Source organism: Diadema antillarum, unplaced genomic scaffold, assembly GCF_040938485.1.
Source record: "Diadema antillarum isolate AM-2024a unplaced genomic scaffold, OU_Dant_1.0 seq00000400_RagTag, whole genome shotgun sequence".
In the NCBI taxonomy this organism is placed as follows: domain Eukaryota; kingdom Metazoa; phylum Echinodermata; class Echinoidea; order Diadematoida; family Diadematidae; genus Diadema; species Diadema antillarum.
Genome location: NW_027271391.1, coordinates 956,997 through 973,294, shown reverse-complemented (window position 1 = coordinate 973,294; position 16,298 = coordinate 956,997). Strand labels below are relative to the sequence as shown.

Below are 16,298 nucleotides of genomic sequence, written 5' to 3'. Positions count from 1 at the left end.
AAGTCAGTGGGAAATCAATGAACAGTCGTGAGTTTTAGAGACATCAATAGGACGCCATAGATATTTTTATGAATTCTTTCAGTTACTAATAAAGATATAGATACATCGCTTCCTCGAATAGGAGATCACTTAGGACGTCTGATGATAATACTTAGAGAAAGGAAAAGTAAGTGAGGAGGTAAAGTACACTGTAGAAAACCGTAAATCTGCTTTCTTGACAAAATGCATGTACACAATCACTCACGGCTGATAATTCATCCAAGGGAGTGAATTGTTCCTCCTAGCTTAAGCATTATACATGCAATTCTCGACACACATTCTTGCTGTAATACCAAGGTCATTTATCATGCTGATGAATAAATGCTGGCAGATTGATTTGAACGTAACCTTGCAGTTGCGCCTCTGCTGATGACGACTCGTAGATTTTGCGCGAGATTCCGCGGTTCTGCAGGGCGAGTCGACTCAGCAGTTGCTGGTTGACGAGCTGACCGAATCCGAGGGTGACGAGAGAGCAGCGCCCCCTGTTGGCCTGTCGGACGTTTCGCTCGATGTCGATGGGGTTTTGGACACCCGTTGACGGTTTGCCGTCGGTCAGCAGGAAGAGGATACATACCATAGGGTCCTCCCTACTCGACACCATCGATCCAGTCGTTTCAAGCAGCCTGAAGCCTTCCAGCAAGGCAGCGTTCAGGTTTGTACCTGCATACACAAAAGATCAAGATATTGCTCGGAATATTACGGTTTCCCACATTTTTATGCCATGGCATGTTTTATTCAAAGCGGAAGCTGTAGACGCAATCAAATGAATTTTGAAGCTCATGTAGGCCTGTACCTATAAAGGTGATATTGTGCTTGTCTTTTTTTCCCAAAATTTGTATCAAAGTCTGCTTATATTCAAACTGTTTGAAAACTGCATATCACATCAAATTACTTAAAGGAGATTACACACTCTGAAACGTTTGTCTTTCTGCCCAATTAGTGTTGTGGGAAACTATTGTGATTGAGTGCAAACTATGATTGATCAGTTCTTTTTCGACTACGATTGAAACTATGTAGATTTGATGTGTGTGTGTGTGTGTATCTGTGTGTGTGTGTGTGTGTGTGTGTGTGTTGTATAGCGGCTATTACATACCTGCTTTGTGACGGAATCTCTTGACATAGTCGTTGGCCTCTGTCACGGTAGTCGGGGACACGTCCACCATCTGATCAGTTTTCCAATAGTACACTTCGTCGGAGAAGGGCATGATGTTGAAACCGTCCTCGTCGCCCATTTGGCTGATGATAGCCGACATGGCACGCTTCGTCTGCCGCAGCTTCCTCGGGTACATTGAGGCGCTGAAGTCGAGCACGAACACGACGCGCTTCTTGATCGCGCTCATTCCGCTGGGTGCGAAGCGATGGATGAAATTGAGCCCAGAAGTCTGAGCTCAGAGGAGGGAACAATTCGAAGATATTTTAAGGCATAATGCATTTAAATAACTCTCTCATTTCGTCCTACAAAAAAACAACAACAACGGAGATATGATTAATCAGGGAGGAAATCATTTCTGTAAAGAGAGAAAACTCAGATTAATACGAACTTGTCAAACGCGGTTAAAGAGGATGATTTCCTCACTAGCCCATGAGGCAGGGCATCCTCGCCGTTGAATATAGAGAGCTTATGATAGCTGTTTCTGAGCAAAGTCATAGGAATACGTACCTGCTTTAGTGATAAGATAGTAAGCTGCCTAAATGACATCATAAGGTGGTTGAGGAAAATTACGATAATGTACAAATGTCAGGACTGTGCAAGTGAAACAAGTTGTTGTACTTTTTGTAAGTGCCAAAATGGAACACGTTGACACGTTGATTTTCATGTTTTAAAGTTTTAATTGACATTATTTTTTTCTGTTGAACGCAAGCCTAGTCTATAGGAATATATCTACTGTAGTGGGCCATAACAATACTGCATTAAAGGGTGTATTTCCACAGTGTCACGCCAACGGGGACTATCGTATGAATTGAAGCCTGCGGCTTCTAAATGGCACGATGATGTTTACTTAACTTCTTGTAACCGTGTATACTCTTGTTTTTCTAATTACCGGGTGTTGGCACATTTGGAGTGGTCCGTTTCTGTATTCTTGCCCTAAATAAACAGCATTAATGGCGCCAAAGGAAGTTACTACCACAAGGTTTTAACTTACAAAGACATCCATGGCGATCTCACATGCAAAGTCAGATTACTACTGTCTCACTCTCAACAATATCATACATAAACACCAATGCTCACAATATCACAACGGACACACACTCTCTCATTCATTTTTCCTCAAATCCCTGTTTCTCTCTCTCTCGTACTCTCACACACATCATTCGTAGCTACTCCCGATGAAATATAAAAGTTTATAAAAGAGAAGGACGATGACTAAAAGATAATTGACAAGGATGTACACAGAAAGAGTTCTTGGTCTGTCTCAATGACAAGAGTTTGGAGATATCTGTTCTGACTGTCATTAAGAAAAGGAATGTTAACATATTTTACATCTATGATCATTTTGCCTAACATTTACTTGCCTATGGAAAAGATGAACCAAAGACAAGTTGTCGTAATGTCATTGGAAATAAAAATAAATCTAAACTACTTCTAAATGAGCGTGAATTAATTAATTCTTTTAATGTCTATGCAGGTTACAGTATCCAGGATCATCCAGATGCTGCATGTTATGTGTTATCATATCACCTTTATCAGAAAAGAAAATAAAAAACATCGCTAGGATTATACAAGATGTGATGATAATTGTTATGGAAATACAACATTTATTTGCTAAATTGCCTCTGGCTTGCTCTGGAACAACCAACTCTGACAAGGTTTCTCTTTTGTGAGTTTCTGAATTGTTTATGATAATCATGCTTGTGATTAAGAAGGAGATGATCCAACTCCGCTATCATGATACACACCTGAACCTCGCCTACTCCCGATTGTTGAGCCAGGTCGTATCGCAGAATAAAATCAGCAAATATACCATCCATTCCGTAATGGTTCCTGTAAGTATTCTGTGCGTCCAATGCGGGGGTGAACTCCAGCGTGAAACTGCCGTAAGCTGCGGACGAAGACCCTGACCCCGATGCCGAGCCCGATGCTGAGCCCGATGCTGAGGCCGACGACGACAACGCAGACCCAGTTTCAAGGTAACTATCCAAGTCGTACATTCTACCAAAGGAACTTATGGCGGCTGTAGTTTGAGACGAGAAATCATAGTGATAAAAGTGTCTTAGTGCTCGCTTTTCGAGTAGCGAATGAAACCCGTATAGACATGTGGATTGAGTGAATGCAGCGGTATTCGTATAACACGTCAGTGATCTAAGTTTGAGGAAAGTCGAGCAATTCGTCAAGAGATTGTGAATTGTTAAAGTTTCAGTGCAACCATCGTTGGATGAGAAGGACTACTTAGGTCTACAAAGCATGATGTCAAGTATGTACAAGTATATTAGAAATAACATTCAGAGGATTCTACGAAATTTCATTTCTTATTAACTGAAAAGTACACGTTCACTCGACTTGTTATTGACATATAAAGGATAATAACTATCTCCCTGCTTCCTAAAAGAGGTAAGTCAATTTTACAACTGCTGTGAAAGGAAGGAGCCAGCCACACACACACACACACACACACACACACACACACATACACACGCACACAATAACCGTATAGAGTAAAGAGCATCATTCTAATCTGAGATTGCAACACAAATGGCATCACCACTTCTGAAAGAACAAGCTTAATTTGATGCAGTGAAAACGATTGCATTCACTGAGCGAGAGAGAGGGAGAGAGAAAACAACAACAACAACAACAAAACAAACCCCAAAACACCGTCATGATGGTATCTGTGTAACAATGCGTACAGAAATCCAAAATGATGAAGAACATGGCCAAAGTGAACCCACGTAAAGACATGAGTATTTAAAACGTACTGTTTCTAGCTTCAGCTGAGACGCTGGAAACGAGGAGAGAAGTTGCCGACAGGGAGAAGTCTCGCGAGTCGAGACCGGCTTCAGAGCGCACTATTCCCTGTGGCTCTGTCACCTCGGCTGCTATCTTGAAGTTCTTCACTGCCTGTTGAGGGTTGCGCAAACAGGGAGAGCAAAACAAAAACGAGATGCTTTGTGTGTTTGATATATCGCAGAAGTAAGTACAACTGTAGATGGCAAATGTTCGTTACAAAAATTAGACGAACATTGAAAATACCCCTTTTAGCCAAAAGTATAGCCGCAGAAAGTAAGCAGGTATGAAATAAAACTTTTTTTCCCTCTCTTGTTAGGCCAATACAGAGACCAAGTTAATCTTTGAGACATTTTTGTGTCACAATTTTGGTTCAATATCTGACTATCGTCACAACAAAGAAATCAAAGTCAGTGTACTTCACAGTCACACTCATGACTGGATTACTTGGAAACACCAAGGGCTTAATCTCAGAAATCGTACCTTGCTGACTGGGCTGAATGGGAACGTTAACGTGTAAAAATCCCCCTCCCCCCCCCCCCCAAAAAAAAAAAGAAAAAGAAAAAGAAAAAAAAAGAGATCGAAAACCCCCAGCATGCAACACTTTTGAGAAGTATGATGTCACTATAGCTGGAGATCGACTAATATTCATTGTAATTCTCTATGTATATTGTCTGCATTATAGTAAATTTGTAAGTTATAAACTTCCATTTTGTAAGCGTAAGAAAATAGATTTCGAGCCATTTTTTCTTCAAAACCTTCATGATTACGCATTTTTAATGACTAGGGTAGCATGTTGAACCATTAATTTGAGTTTGTTGCTTCTTTTTTTTAAACTAGAAGCAATGTTAATGTCCTTTCGTCGTACCCTCCCACAGGGAGAGAATTGTCTTTGAATTTCTCTGTGTGAATAAGTTTGGAAAACCCCTCTTGTGATACCTGTCCCGGTCTGATGCTTATCCTCTGTGTGTACCATCCCGACTGGCGTTCCAGGAGCTCTTGGTACTGGATGATGACTTTGACGATTTTCTTACGGGGAACTTCTATCTGGACAGTGAATACGTTGCGTGTCTGCTGACCCCTGATTGTGACATAAGCATCGACAAGAAAAAAATTTGCAACGTAGAATTTACAAGCGCGATTGGAAAGTCCCTATTCATCGAAATGTCTGCACTTTACCCCCCCCCCCCATTTTGCTCCTACCTCATAAACAAGCTAAAAGATTGAACATGAAATCAAATGAAAAAAATCAGTTAAATGTGCTACACCATGGCACTGTCAATCAAAGTTGAAAACCTGCCTTACAGAAATAAGATTTGATGTATAACAGTATTCATATAGATAAAATCAATGCACGATTGTTTAAATTCTTATTAAGTAGCAAATTTACAAGGGCTTTTTTTCTTCATCTATAGTACACTTACTTACTTCTTAAAGGGATGGTATAGCTTTGGTTGAGATGGGGGGTTCAAATTTGATTTTTTTTTGCGAGATAATTAGAAACTACTTACGAAATATTAAACAACATTCAATTATAAGGGGTAGTCAAGGTTTATTTAGTGTATATCGGAAATCGAAAAACAAAGTAAAGCAAAATGGCCTTGATAAAATGTTGGTCCCACCTTTTATTAGGACATCTTTGTTTCTGGATATCTCAGCCATTTCAAAACCAATTTTCATAAAGTAAACTTTGAATACCTCTTAGAATTGTACGCTCTTTCATATTTCAAAAGAGCTTTCTCATTATCTCACAAAAATTGGAAATCTGAAGCCCCGTCTCAACCAAAGCTATGCAATCCCTTAAAGTAATTTCTTTCAATTTCAGTCCAATTTTAATTTCAATTTCATTTTTATTGTCCAGTAGGGTATTGTTTTTGCTTCAAGTCGGTGTGCATTAACACTTAAAAAAACATTGAACAGGATCGTAATCACAAACCATGGAACTTGAATTCAATTTGAAACAACACATCAGCGTACTTGCAAACAACCAGAACGAAAGGGGTTCAAAAGAAGCACATACAGGAGGCAAATCTATGCAACAATATACCTACAAGTATGTGGTTACAAACACAGTGCGTGTGTTGGGATGATTTTCAATATTCCAATTACCATACATGCCAAGTATGCGGTAGCAAAACGGTGCATGCACCAGAGATAACCCTATAAGTTTTTCTCATATAAATTTGAAAAAGTTTCTATAGAGCTGCATTTCAGAGTATATGTATGTAACGTTATCTAAGTTTAGAAAAAAGTATTTTACCTGGAAATGACAGAAAATACGAAAAATACACTAATTTTATTGAACAATATATTAAAATATATATATATATATACTCGTCCACGATTGCTCTTCTTTTCGCGCTGAATATATATATATATACATATATATATATATGACAGTGCTATCGAGCACAAGGTAGTTAGTTGCATATTTACCCTGTTTTGTAGTGGGCCTCGGCAATGGTGGCTATTGTGACGTTAGAGGGTCTTGATGACGCAGGAACGATGCAGCGATCCGCGGCGTAACCCGTGAACGTTTGTGAATCGACGATACTGAAAGAGTCGGCGGAGATATTCATGTCATTATCTTTTTCTTTTTTTTTTTTGATTTTCAGCTTTATCTTTCTTTGTTTGGTGGCAATATGATGAACGGATATTTCAATCAATTTTGTCCGACCATTTAACCTTTTAAACGTTTTCATGTTGCTTAGCTGGGATGAAATATGGCCAAACATTTATTTTGAATATGTATTTTCTGCCTACATTTTCGAGCCCTTGCTCGACCCAGGCAAAAGGGGGAAAACTCAGAATGTGGTTTAAAGTAATAACACAATAATGACTCACTCAAACCTCATGTATAGATATCAACTCTCTATGAAATTTTGTCGAAATGTCAAAAGAATATCTTTAACATAAATCTGCAAGCAAACCCAATATATTTCACAAGATTGTATATACATGTATTTTCATGACTAAAATGCTACATTGTTTGACTATACATTTTACAAACATCAAATATCCAAATCAAAGGTTTTTGAAGAGATGATTACAACTTGTTGTTTGATACTAATATTGAAACAATTATCGAACTCTAAAATTTACGCCGCTGAATGTTATGCTGCTTTTTACATCATGTTCCCGGCGGCCACGGCAGTCCCGTTTGCCGTAGACGTAATGCGCCGTGGGTAGATGAGACATTCCTCTTTTCGTATTCTAGTCTTGTTCGTTCCTGTCCTCGCCCCGATGAGCAATATTATAGCTGTCAAACGCTGTTAGCACGGCGTCTGGTCAGGCTAGACTATCAATATTACCCGTCATGTCCCGCTACGGACCGCCTCCAAGTTTTATTACAGCCCAATGTACGTGCCGTCGTGTTTTGTTGCGATCAACCGTTTTATTACGGCGTGCAGGGATTTTCATTAGCACCGGGACTGCCGTGGCAATTTTTTTTTGATGATTTAAAAATCTGACACGGCATCCACTAGTAACGGCAATCACGGCCTGTCACGTTTGCCTATCCCGTCTCACCGCGTTGTTTCAAGTCCATCCCGTTTTGTCCACCGTGGCCTGAAACATGACTGCCGTGGCAGCCGGGAACGTGATGTAAACGCAGCATTCGATAGCTGACATGACACTCACATGTCGAATTTTGAGATGTATGAATTGGCAGGGAGTAGGATGTCAAAAGGGATGCTTTGACTAACGGCCGCCAGGTTCCTCACGTTTATCTTGACCGTGGTTTCGGCGAAACGTACGGCAATCTTCGTCTCGACGTGGAACATGGTGATTTTCATCGGGATGGGCGTCTGCGAAGTGGATCATCAATAACGTGGAAAAAATACTGGTATGCTTTCATAGTTAACCATGCACAATAAGACAAAAAAATTAAGAAAAAAAAAAAGTCATTTGTACCAACAGACATGACGATTTTTGAATTCACTGAATAAGCATCTGTGACGCAATGATTATTCATGTTACCTTTGTATATGCTGTTTGCTAGCACATCCATCTGACACCAGGTCTGGTATTTTGGCAAAACTAACAGAAAAAAAAGTTAAAATATGCAATGCAAAGATCCCATTCCTTTTTTTAATAGAGAAATGGATGCCCCCCCCCCCCCAAGTTGACAGACCTTTGTGGTCACCTGATCTACGCAAGCTCATTCTTTTTTTTTCTTTTTTTTCTTTTTTGAACATGTAGTCCATAAATTGTTAAGTCGGGCAAGATTATGCCTTATGACACTTTTAAAAAGAGTGAATTGCCTTAATCAACCGAGAAAATATAAATGGTCATTTGTATCAATGTGCACTATAATTACGAGCTGGCTTATTGTATTATGGGTATATGTACATTGAATATGCCATCGGAGAAACGTGGCTTTTTTTTTTCTAAATAAAGTTTGAAACAAGGAATGCAGTATTAAGTAATAGCTCAATCTAGTTTGCATTAAATAATTAAAAGCAATGTCTGCCAAATCACTTGATAGTTTTTCGGTAATGCTTGACATTTGTTGGCAAGAAAAAACAACTGGAAAAGTAACTGACATCAATGCCAGAATGTCATGACAATGCAGTCAGAACAGGAGATGCAGTCTCTGATTTACTCGTTATTCAGGGACTCGTATCTAGTGGATAGGAAATCTACCTGCAACCTTCGGTTGATTACTAGCTCTGACCAAGGAAAATCAGTTTCAAATGTCGTCACTGCTTTGTGCCAAAGCAATTTGAACTCTTTGCCATGCCAATATAACGGTTACAGCTCGTTATTCCGAAGGTTCGTTATTCCGAAGGCTCTTTATTCCTAAGATTCGTTATTCCGAAGGTTCATTGTTCCGAATTTCATTTTCGGATTAACCAATCTTCGGAATAACGAACCTTCGGAATAACGACACAAATTTTCGGATTAACGAACCTGTAAGTATAGGGAATTTGCGTGTTTCGGATTAACGACCCTTCGGAATAACGAACCTTCGGAATAGCGAACCTTCGGAATAACGAACAGCACCCCAATAAACAACAGTTGAATATTGAGGTCTTACACTATCAGTTGCAGCATACAAACAAGAAAGAAAAACAAAGCTGTTCATTGGAATTTCATGGTTTTGCATACACCTTATCGATTAAACCGAATCATTCTTATTCTACTGGTACACATACTGACATATAGTTCGGCAGAAACGTACCAAAGCACCGCTTAACGATTAGAGTTATTGGTCATCGACAAACTGGTCATTCGAAGAAGCGCTTTAATTACAATAGGTTTTGACATTTCTGTATATAGGTATCAACAAGGATGTGCATATCACATCTACACTTTTTATCTATGTTTTAATAATTTGCAGGTATAATTGGTGAAACGATACTTACGGTTGTCTGCCTCCTAACACGCGTTAGAAACTCCTCCTGTATCACAGATAAAGAAGAAAATACGTGACAGTAATTTGAAGCACGAAGACAGAACAGCGTTTATAGCAAGATGGTCGATTGAGTCTATAACTGATCTAGGGAGGTAAAGGATTCAATGACTTAAATGTTGATCATAACCTTATTGATAAAGGAAGTCAGAGCTCTATGACGGTCCCATTGGTATTTTGTTGGTAATGTTCTATGACCTGTATTGTTATCGTTGTCCCCCGAAGTAACAAACACTGACAAAGTATCAGTCCTAGCCTCGCTCGTTTTGTTCCTTTTGCTTAATTTTTTCTTTAGATTTGTTTCATTGACCTTATCATTATGCATTAAATGATATCGAACATTAAAACCAAGCACAAGTCTTCTTTTTAAACCCTTATTAAACTTTTCAGAACAAAACTCCTGTAGGTAGATTGTTGCATCTCAACGTCACGTGCCATTAACTGGCCTCACGCTAACAGCTAGGGGAAATGGATTTCCTCACATTGTATACTTAGTGTATCAATTACTATCAAACTTTGTTTTTTCTCCTCACTGCAATAATAACACCCTCGTTTCCAAGAAATTGTTCACTTTTACTTTTACATACTCACCGCAGCTTAACGTAACGATCTATATCATAGGAGAATCAAACTATAGAAATAATGTAACACTTCCTGACGTCATAAACGTTTGCCGCGGGAGATAGCCCTCCTTATTTGGGCATCATCGACTTAATTTCTCAGTAGGCGTTTTCACATCAGACCGATAAAACTCCAAGCTCGAAATATTTTCCGCTATTGCGAATTAGAGCACTATTTCATTTCTTATTCACATCAGCCCGAAGAGGGGGTAGCCCGAATAGTTAAAAATTTTAAAATAGCTAATTCGACAGCTGAGTATGTGCAAACAGCATCAGTAATGTGTGTGCCCTCTCAAAAATTCCTCACGATTTGTGTGCAGTGTGTCTCGATTGATTGGGTCACACACGCTAGGTATGATGGGATTCATCGCGCTAATTTTTCGAGTCGTTTTCAAAATTAGGCGTTTTCACATCAGCCCGATAAAAATCCTAGCTCGAGATATTTTTAATGTCCCAAGTCAGAAAAATAGCGCGCTATTTCGAAACATCGGGCTGATGTGAAAACGCCTATTATCAAATAGCGCGCTACTATCCCGCTATTTCAGAAATTTCCCGAGTTGGAGTCGAGAAATTTTCTCGATCAGAGCGATACAATTAGCGCGCTAATTTGTGTTCACATTATCAAATAGCGCGCTATTTCGAAACATCGGGCTGATGTGGAAACGCCTAGTGACATTTGTAACAAGCAGCAGCTTCATGCAGACGTTGAGATGCTACCATCAAAATTACAAAAATTCTCCTTATCACCTGAAGATTAACGTGAATAAGAACAGCTCACAATCTAGAGCTACCATCGTATACTGCAAACGCAGTTGACATTGAATTGAGGAGATCTAGTTGTTACACTGTTATGTATGATCATGGAAAATTCAAAACTTGAAATGATCAAATTTTTGTCGAGGTCAGCGAAATGTGTCTCATATTAGTTGGCAGCCTTCATTTTGATATCTTTTCCTCACGAGCTCCTAATTACGCTTCTTTGCAAGATTGCATTCAGCTGGAGATTCTCATCCAGCGACCATTTCAATTCACTGACTAGATGATTCTTGGTCGTCTGTTTGTATAGTAATCAAACACGATAATGGCCCAAATTCACGAAGATGGTATAATAATATTGAAACCATGGTTTAAACCATGGACAATTTGTATGGAGCGCCAAGTGTCGCATGGCCTATTTCGTTACGAAATCAGTCATTTCGTCGACGAAATTACCATTGTTGACGAAATGTTTATTTCGTTAACGAAATGATCATTTCGTCGACCATGGTTTCAATTGTACCACCCTCGTGAATTCGGGCCAAAGTTATGTGCGTATGTGTGTTTTGACAGGGCGGGCTGTCGGAGGTATCTCATCTCTTTTTGTAAAAAATCTTTCAAACTCAATTGCTCATAATTGTTTCCAAACCTATTTTTGATATGAGCTAATATTTGCCAAACATAAATTTCATGCTGACTGATGGGGCTCGAGAGAAAAAGGTCATCGTGGCATTTATACTCTGCAATATTATTGCAACCCCTTGTAGCAACAAGTCTGAAGTTTGTGGGGAAAAAGGTCTGAAGTTTGTAGCGACGCTTGCTAGCCGTTGTATAGCCGTGTTTACACCCATGTTCGTGACAATGATTAGGCCTAGGAATTAGATAGTGTCATATATATGAGAGCTAGAGGCTTGTAGCTAACGGTCAAATAAGCAGCAAACAAATTACCTTTAAACGGAAGTTCCCTATTTCCTGAGTTCTTGTGGTTTCACACTGAAAAGCAATCGACAGCGATGTAACATCCTACCCCGATAGTTTAACCGAAGGGCAAAGTAAAAATAATTACATCAGTTACCATGGAAATGATATCTTAATTGTCATCACACCAGTAATATAAAATTTGATGGTTCTCATTAAATGTTGTAGAAAAAAAAGCAGCAAAACATCAATTTAACCATTCGTGTAGATAGACTGAGCGCATTCCATGCATGCACGCAACATTGAGGATGCCGGAAATGGCTAAAAACAAGGAAAAAAGTACCACTCAACATGTGGAGAGAGGAATGGTTCTTTCATGTTCGCTATCTGTTGCTTTACATTGATTTAAATCCCACTCTTCCTTCGAGTTAATTTTAAAGGATGACAGAAGTTTCATCAAAGTCAGACGTAAAGTGATCATTACATTATGGACGTTCTGAGATATTACATGTTTAAAGGAACGGTATTTTTGCTTAGAATCAAAGTGATAACATGCTCATATTAGACACCTAAAGTTACTATGTCATCTCCTCAGAAGTCATCCTAAACGCTGTTCACGTCATGGTTTTGTAAAACACATGAAAATTCTTCCCTCTTTAAAGTCATCAGAACAAGAATTTTCAGCGAATGAGCAATTTCATGAAAAAAAAACACACAAGAAAATTAAGAAAACAGTGGTATGCAGGTCTTTGAAAGGCAACGATTCTACCTTTCATAATTTACCTGATTACGTATAAGTGCGACTCGATAAACGGAATTCTGTCAAAATGCTACATATTAATTATGTGCAATTATCTATACATAAAATGTAAATTTCTATTCAATCAAACAACTTATATAAACTGAAGTCTGGTAAAATAGTATCAGTTTCTGCATTGAAATTAAGTCACGAGCAACGTTGGTAAAGGAATTCTGTCAGAATGCTACTGATTAATTATGTGCAATAATCTACATAAAACGTAAATTTCTATTCAATCAAAACAACAAACGGAAGTCGGGTAAAATAATATCAGTTTCTGCATTCAGATTAAGTAACGTCTAGTAGTTCTACATCTCATATCATTTAATTTAGGAAACCATCGTTGGAATACATAAATCTGTAAAAATACATCAAGTTAAACAATTTCAACTGTAAAATTATACGAAAACTGTCTAAAATAAACCTATTTTGCCTTAAAATCACAAGTTTCTGATGTAACTCAGTTTTACAACTAAAAAATAAGTATTATAAGTAAGTGTAAAAACAACATCAGAATTGCTGTATTCGGTTTAAACAGAAGAAATATGTATATTTTTTTTCTTTAAGTAGAAATATGTATATTTTTCCCCGTAAAAAGACAAATATTTTTTACAGTGTATTTCTTCATGACATCAAGTGAAATGTGCATGGTTACCTACTTCATTTCCTATCTGACGTTCGTTTAATTTTGTTCTGTTCATTAAAGTCAATCTGATTATGGACTGAAGATGCAGCTCAATAATTGGATAGGTAGAGATAGATGCGATAGCTGTACCGTTATGTCCCCCCCCCCAAAAAAAAATACGATCGGATTTTCTGCAACGATAACTTTAAAAACAGTGAATTAATCATAATGCAATTTCGACATAACAAACTTTAACTTATAACCAACTTATTACAGTAAAAAACATCCGATTTGCTTCAGGGGTCACAGAAAAATGCTAATCCTTGTCGAGCATGTCAGGAATCCATTCCCTCCAAGTTTAGACCATTGTCTGACTGTGTGTGGATGCCAAGAACATGCAAGTGAAGAAACAAACCTATGACATGCTTTACAACAACCCACATCTCTCTGTGACCATTTAACCAATCAGAATGTGATTTTATGCAAGATGTATACATGTTGGTAAGAAGTTATAGTTTCATACCATGAAATAGCATTCAGATTGTTTCATCATTTTGAAAGTTATCAATGCAAAATTCGATCGTATTTTTTTTTTTTTTGGGGGGGGGGGACAAACTGTATTCGTGATTAGGACTATCTGCAGTGATGAGTCTCTGGAGAATCTTTAATATTGTTGAAGATAAAACTGACGGAAACAAAATTATCCCATGCTTTTATTGATCTGATTTGATTGAAGGTGATTTGATTTTTTTTTTTACCATATGAATTTCATATTCATTATGCATACAATTGAATATAGCATAGATGCAGTTTTTGAGGAAAAAAGGAAAATGAATCATATCATACGGACGTTATCTGAGATACCTATATCGCAATTGGTCCTACAATGGAGGTAACGTGAATCATCAGATACAGTGTTCTCCTGAGCGGTTGACATCATGAATTTCATTGTCTGATTGAATTTCAAGCTATGCCTGGACCTGCTAAAGTAAACTATGTCTTGTGCTTATGCAGAAACGCTTCAAGAGAACTTCAAAAATAATTGTTTTTAGACAAAAAGGGAAGTAACCAAACCGTTAAAACATTATGTTGTAAAATTATGACTCGGCCACGACTATAATTCTACTATGAGTTCATATGAATTTCTCTTAAGTCAAAACGTTCAAGGGGGGGGGGGGGGTGATATCATAGCGGAATGTAACAACAACAACAACAACAACAAACGTTAAACTGACATCATCCAATCATCGGTAGGAGTCACTGTACGTGACAAATCTCACAAAAGTTCGTAACTCGCAGTTACGAAATGTAGTGTGCGCGTATCCCGTGCAGGTTGAACATGGCCTGTTATATCAGATGTCAGAATCCATGACCCTTGATAATGACATAATCTACGTTTGACAATCAGGTTTACCAATCTGTGTACTGGAGTCACATCACGGTGGATGATCATGTACATCACACTGTCTGTAAAATGTTGCTCATGCGACTCAGATACAGCGCTAATCAATGAAGAAAGTACAACGACACCGGATCCAAAATATGCCGACTGTAGAGCGTGGCTACTTCCTTCTGGAGTAGATTAAAGCGTGCCAGAGATTTGTAAAAGCCTCGATATTATATGAGCGTCGATTTATTGTTAAACGCAAGACTTAAAATCTGACATTTCTTTTCCATCATGGTTTTGTTTCTCTTTCAAAACCTAGTCTCTCATCGAGCCTTTATATTTCGTTGGTTTATGAATATGAACCAGCCTGTCATGAGACATTGTAATTCACATCAACCAATCTGTAGATAATGTGATTCCTCACTTAAACCTTGTAATCTGCGTAATTTGCTGTATCTTTTTTTTTTCGTTATAATGTTACTATATTATTGTGACTGAAACTCATCCACTATCATTAAGCTGAACTGCAGGAAATGTAGTTATGAGTCACAAAACCAGTAGAACCCTACTTGAAAATTCAGGAAGGTCATATTTTTGCCTCTTTCGGATGGCAATCTTCTCTTTTGTTTTCTTCAACTGACAATTATTGAGCCGTTTACTTGCTTCAAGCAAAATGAGAGGTGAGTCACTTTTTTTTAACTTTCTTTACAGTCTGTATTCATACATCGCGAAAATGCCAAAGTTTCAATATTGATCATGATGTCGCAAGTTCGCAGTAATGTGCTATCTTTTACCTCACTTGAAACTGTCTGTATCCTACACTTTGAAGAATTCCCTTACCCATCAATTTCAAATGAAAGATACTAGTAAAGAAACCTTGCTAGACACTAGTTATAAACACTGTATATACTTAGAACCATTTACATGTATGCTGTATCAAACAATTCTCACCAAGGATAAGGCTGTTGTTTTTTCAGAATTTCTTATCATGACATTTCAGTGTCAAACGCTTCATTATAAAAGAAAAAAAACAACATACACAGCCAGTGCTACTTCAAGCAATCATCCCAAAAGAAGCTATAAACAGCATTCACAATGTTGTTACTACAAAAAGTAGAACCATAAAAAAAGAGCAATCGTGATAATTCTGTCACGTTGATCAAGATGTTTAAAATCTCCCTTGAGTTTGAGCGATACATGCTGACAAATCTCATTGACAGCTATGTGTTGGCCGGGAAAACAATGCAAACCCTCATGCATGCACACAATCATGCAACTTTGCAGAAGAGCTTGAATTGAATAATCGTCTGGCTTTTTGAAATGAGGCTGTCGGCTGGCTTACCGAGGAGGAACGCTCCCGAGGATGCTCCGCCATCGCCTGCCATGTCGCCTCGGCTTGTTGGGCGAATGCTGGATGCGCTGATGATGCGATGTAAACGATGACGAACAAGAGGGCGGACGTCTCCGAAGACTTCATGGTCGTTCCGGAAACCAACACGTCCTAGATGAATACTCACTCGCATCCAACGTCTCCTCTCTGCCCGCGAGATGGATAGCTTCCACTGATCGCAGCGAGTATTTGGATGCGTGTGCTCCTAGTGGCAGACGCGACCTGCTATGTCGGGATTTACATGTACGCCCCACCACCTAAACGTTCAGCCCGTGTGGATAGGTGTGCAGAGTTGATTGAAAGAATGCCGAATTAGAGGGGCAACAGTTTGTGTTGGTGGTTAGTCTTCCGGTTGGTTATCAAACGACCGGCAAAACGGAGTTCCTCCCCCTTTGGTGTTAACACGAA

The 16,298-nt window shown here is 38.6% G+C and overlaps 1 protein-coding gene across 1 annotated transcript in view; it reads right to left on the bottom strand.

The window, feature by feature from the left end:
* Positions 1 to 15,977, bottom strand: part of LOC139732144 (uncharacterized) — a 37,192-nt gene extending 21,215 nt beyond the window's left edge. Inside the window, exons 1-9 of the mRNA XM_071643016.1 lie at positions 15,843 to 15,977; positions 9,349 to 9,384; positions 7,622 to 7,788; positions 6,419 to 6,535; positions 4,922 to 5,063; positions 3,955 to 4,096; positions 2,938 to 3,212; positions 1,133 to 1,421; positions 388 to 699 (exon numbers count right to left, since the gene is read on the bottom strand). Coding sequence (XP_071499117.1) covers positions 388 to 699; positions 1,133 to 1,421; positions 2,938 to 3,212; positions 3,955 to 4,096; positions 4,922 to 5,063; positions 6,419 to 6,535; positions 7,622 to 7,788; positions 9,349 to 9,384; positions 15,843 to 15,977 — 1,615 coding nt within the window. The remainder of the gene's footprint in view (positions 1 to 387; positions 700 to 1,132; positions 1,422 to 2,937; positions 3,213 to 3,954; positions 4,097 to 4,921; positions 5,064 to 6,418; positions 6,536 to 7,621; positions 7,789 to 9,348; positions 9,385 to 15,842) is intronic.
* Between the last annotated feature and the right edge of the window lie 321 nt (positions 15,978 to 16,298).